General features: G+C 38.6%; 1 protein-coding gene across 1 annotated transcript; it reads left to right on the plus strand.

Moving 5' to 3' along the window:
- Positions 1 to 2,234: 2,234 nt before the first annotated feature.
- On the plus strand, positions 2,235 to 4,104 carry LOC109244828. The gene is made up of 2 exons (XM_019411982.1): positions 2,235 to 2,745; positions 2,837 to 4,104. The coding sequence occupies exons 1-2, from the start codon at positions 2,235 to 2,237 to the stop codon at positions 4,102 to 4,104; spliced, it is 1,779 nt and encodes a 592-aa protein (XP_019267527.1).
- Positions 4,105 to 4,364: the final 260 nt, after the last annotated feature.

Raw genomic sequence — 4,364 nt, forward strand, 5'->3', positions numbered from 1 at the left:
ATAGGAGGCAACGAAGCTACAAAATAACTAATACCTTCAACAAAGAGAAAACAATATCTATCAGGTAGCAAGTAAGCATGGAAATACAAGTAGAGCATGTAGCAGTTATGACAGGGAAAGAGATAATGTGAGAAGAACGCGAAAGAAACAGGCAAAAACAAATAAATTGGCGGCGCATAGGTACTCGTCACCTCACCTATACGCCGCTCACATGGATTTCATATAGCAAATAAGTCAAGGGTTCCTAATCCCTCGAGTCAAAGATAGACACGACACTTACCTCGCTCCAAAGACCACTCAAAGCTCAACCACGGATTTGCCTTTCAAACTAGCCTCCGAACCAAAAATATATAGCAAATTACCAACCATACGATTCAAAATAAGCCTTAGGAATCACCCACGATCATAAAGAATTCAATTTAGGCCATTATTGAAAAAGTCAACAAAAGTCAACACCCAGGTCCGCCTGGTCCAAACCCGAAATTCAGACCAAAACCCGATTACCCATTTACCCCCGAGCTCGGATATACCATTGGTTTTTGGAATCCGACCTCAATTTGAGGTCTAAATCCCCAAATTTCGAAATTCCTAGTTTCTACCCAATAATCCCCAATTCCACCATGAAAATCTTAGATTCTAGGTTGAAATCTTGTAAAAATAAAGTGAAAGATTGAAACAAACTAATTTAGAATCACTTACCTATGATTTGGGGAAGAAAAGATCTTTGGAAAATCGACTCTTGTGGTTTAAGTTTTGAAAATTTTAAGAATGGGAGAAAAATCCCGTCTAAGTCACTTTTACCAGCTGCAGATGTCGCAAATGCGACCTGGGCTTCGCAAATGCGAGAAATCCATCGCATTTGCGAAGATGCTCACATTTCTGCCATCTTCGCATATGCGAAGAAAAGTTCGTAAATGCGAACTAAGCTGGCCGCAAATGCGATCCCATGATCACAAATGTGAAGACTGCCTCCCCCTGTCCCAGTTCGCAAATGCGAACTATTGTTCTCAAATGCGAATGCTAGCCTTCCCAGCCACTCTTCACAAATGCGACGAGTGGATTGCAAATGCGAACCCAGCAGTGGTCGAAAATGTGATGCTTGACCTCGCATTGCGAGGTCTGAGGCCTGCAACAAAAAATTTGATGCACAGCAGTGTTCTAAGTTGTATTTTCTCTCCATAGCCTATCCGAAACTCACCCGAGCCCTCGAGGCTCAAAGCCAATCATGCAGACAAGTCTTAAAACATCATACAAACTTTCTCGAGCAATCAAATCACCAAAATAACACCTAGAACTACAAATTTAGCACCAAATCAATCGAAATTCTCAAGAAAACTTTGAAACTTCTAATTTCTCAACCGGACGTCCAAATCACGTCAAACCAACTCCGTTTCTCACCAAATTTCACAGATATGTTGTAAATATTATATTGGACCTATACCGGACTCCGAAACCAAGATACGGACCCGGTATCAACAAGGCCAAACATCAATCAATTCTTTAAAACTATTAGATTTTTAGACTTTTAATTTTCAATAAAAATTCATATCTCGAGCTAGGGACCTCGAAATTCGATTCCGGGCATATGCCCAGGTCCCATATTTCATTACGGACCCACCGGGACCGTCAAAACATGGTTCTGGATCCATTTACTCACAACATTGACCGAAGTCAACTAAAATCAACTTTTAAAGCAAAAATTCTTATTTTTATCAACTTTTAACATAAAAGTTTTCCAAAAACACGCCCGGACGGCGCACGTAAATTGAAGAGGTAAAATAAGATTTTTAAGGCTTAAGAGCGTAAAATCTAGTTCTAAAACATAAGTTGACCTTTTGGGTCATCACAATATTTTGCTGCAGTCATGTAGGAAAGAAGCCAAAGGAAGCAAATTATGGAACTCAATTCCTTGTCAGGTGTTAAGTTGCTGACTGATCCTAAGGAGCTCAGAGATGAAATTGTATCATTCTACAAAGGGTTAATGGGGACCTCTAGTCCCTCACTAAAGGCAGTCAACAAAGTTACACTGAGCAAGGGACCCAAGCTAAGTCATGAACAACAAATCCTCTTGTGTGCTCCAGTTACTGACCAAGAAATAGCTGATGGACTGAGTTCAATTGGAAATGATAAATCCAGGGGTGGATGGGTATAATGCCTATTTCTTTAAAAAGGCATGGAGTATAGTGGGGCTAGAGATTACAAGGGCAGTAAGAAGATTCTTTGAGTGTGTCAAGATGAATAGAGCTATTAACTATACTTCTCTCACCTTGATCCCTAAAAATGATCATCCTGTGACAGTGAAAGAATATAGATCAATTGCTGGTTGTACTGTTCTGAACAAAATCATTTCTAAAGTTCTTGCCTCAAGACTCCAGAAAGTTATTGCATCAGTAGTATGTGAAGCACAGGCTGAATTTATTCCAAGCAGGAAGATATCAGATAACATCTTTCTTGCTCAAGAACTGGTGAAATCCTATACAAGGATGAATATTTCCCCTAGATGCATGATAAAAATTGACCTTCAAAAGGCATATGACTCAGTAGAATGGATATTTCTGGAGCAGGTCCTAGATGAGCTTGGCTTTCCTAGACAATTCACCATGTATATCTTAGAATGTGTGAAGACAGTTAACTATTCTATATTGGTTAATGGAAAACCCACAGCTCCATTTGATGCAACTAAAGGGCTAAGACAGGGAGACCCAATTTCACCATTTCTCTTTGCCTTAGCCATGGAATACTTAAGTAGAAAGCTCAATGAGTTGAAAGGAAAATAAAGAGTTCAAGTAACACCCAAAGTGCTCTAAACTAGCAGTGACTCATTTATCATTTGCAGATGATCTATTGTTATTCTCTAGAGGAGATGTTGAGTCGGTTTCCATATTGAATAGGTGTTTTTTGGACTTCTCTTCTGCTTCAGGACTTCAAGCTAACAAAGAGACGAGCTCCATTTATTTTGGAGGAGTCACTCAGATCATTCAAGATCAAATCCTGCATCTGTTAGGATTTCCAAAAGGAGAGCTCCCCTTCAAATATCTGGGAATCCCCTTGTCCACTAAAAAGATCTCTTTACTTCAGTGGAAACCATTGATCAATAAAATGGTAGCCAGAATCTCATCTTGGATTGCAAAGAAACTCTCATATGCAGGGAGATCTCAGTTAATCCAAACAGTCCTCTTTAGTATTCAAGCATATTGGTCTCAATTGTTTTCTATTCCTTCAAAAGTACTAAGTACAATTGAGGCCTATTGTCGAAGCTACTTATGGTCTGGCACAAACACAATCACAAGGAAAGCTCTAAATGCTTGGGATAAGGTTTGCACTCCAAAGTCAATGGGTAGCCTAGGCTTGCTAAATATAAGACTATGGAATAAAGCTGCAATAGCTAAGGCAAGTTGGGATATTGAAAATAAGGCAGATAGATTGTGGATCGGGTGGTTAGATGCCTACTACATCAAGAATCAGCAATTCAGTCAAATGTCTATCCCTCAACAGGCAAGATGGATGGTGAGGAAAATATTTGAAGCAAGAGACACAGTGGCAGTAATTCAAGATATCAAAACAGGCAGCTTAATCAAGCAGAGTTACCTTAAGCTTATTGGTGATAATGAGAGAACAACTTGGAAGACATTGAGATTTGGAAATGATGCTAGACCAAAAGCTCAATTCACAGTGTGGTTGCAGATGCATGGGAAACTAATGACTGTTGATAGACTTGCCTCCTGGGGGATAAATGTTGATCCTATATGCAATCTATATAACAGTCACAATGAAATAAGAAATCATGTATTCATGGAGTGTCCTTTCTCTAGCAAAGTCTGGGAAGGAGTGTTGAAATGGGTGCAGGTTCCTCTCTTCAGGACATCACAATGGGAACAAATGGAGAAATGGATCATTAAAGCATCAAAGGGTAAATCACATAGAGCTCAAATCTTTAAGTTGGCTTATACTGAATGGGTACATACAATGCGGATTGAGAGAAATCAGAGAAGATTTGAAAAAATAGCAAAGAGTCTTAGTCAATTGGTGAGGGAGATTGCATATGTTTGTAATATCCGGGCATCTACTAGAATTAAAAAACTGGTTCAGCAGCTTAGTATTTAGTTTAGCTCTAGTAGTTAAGTAGTTCTTTGTGTTCTTAGACTAGATAGCAGACTGTGATGTAGTCTAGCTATGGTTCCTTATTGTAAACACTCTGGTAATTAATAAAATCTTTAGTTACCAAAAAAAAGGAGGATCGATTTAAATACCCAATGCACTTAATATTAAAATGAAATTGTTTAAAATAATGGCAAATATTGTATTTATATATATTTTACTTAAATTTATTATAACCTCACTTTACAACAGCAGAAGGTACCTAA

Source organism: Nicotiana attenuata, unplaced genomic scaffold (assembly GCF_001879085.1).
Source record: "Nicotiana attenuata strain UT unplaced genomic scaffold, NIATTr2, whole genome shotgun sequence".
Classification (NCBI taxonomy): Eukaryota; Viridiplantae; Streptophyta; class Magnoliopsida; order Solanales; family Solanaceae; genus Nicotiana; species Nicotiana attenuata.

Excerpts from the sequence above, each read along its gene's own strand:
- LOC109244828 (XM_019411982.1), top strand. The coding sequence starts at position 2,235 with ATGAATAGAGCTATTAACTATACTTCTCTCACCTTGATCCCTAAAAAT. Across the intron at positions 2,746-2,836 it reads CTTAGCCATGGAATACTTAA|ATGATCTATTGTTATTCTCT; the intron begins GTAGAAAGCTCA and ends TATCATTTGCAG.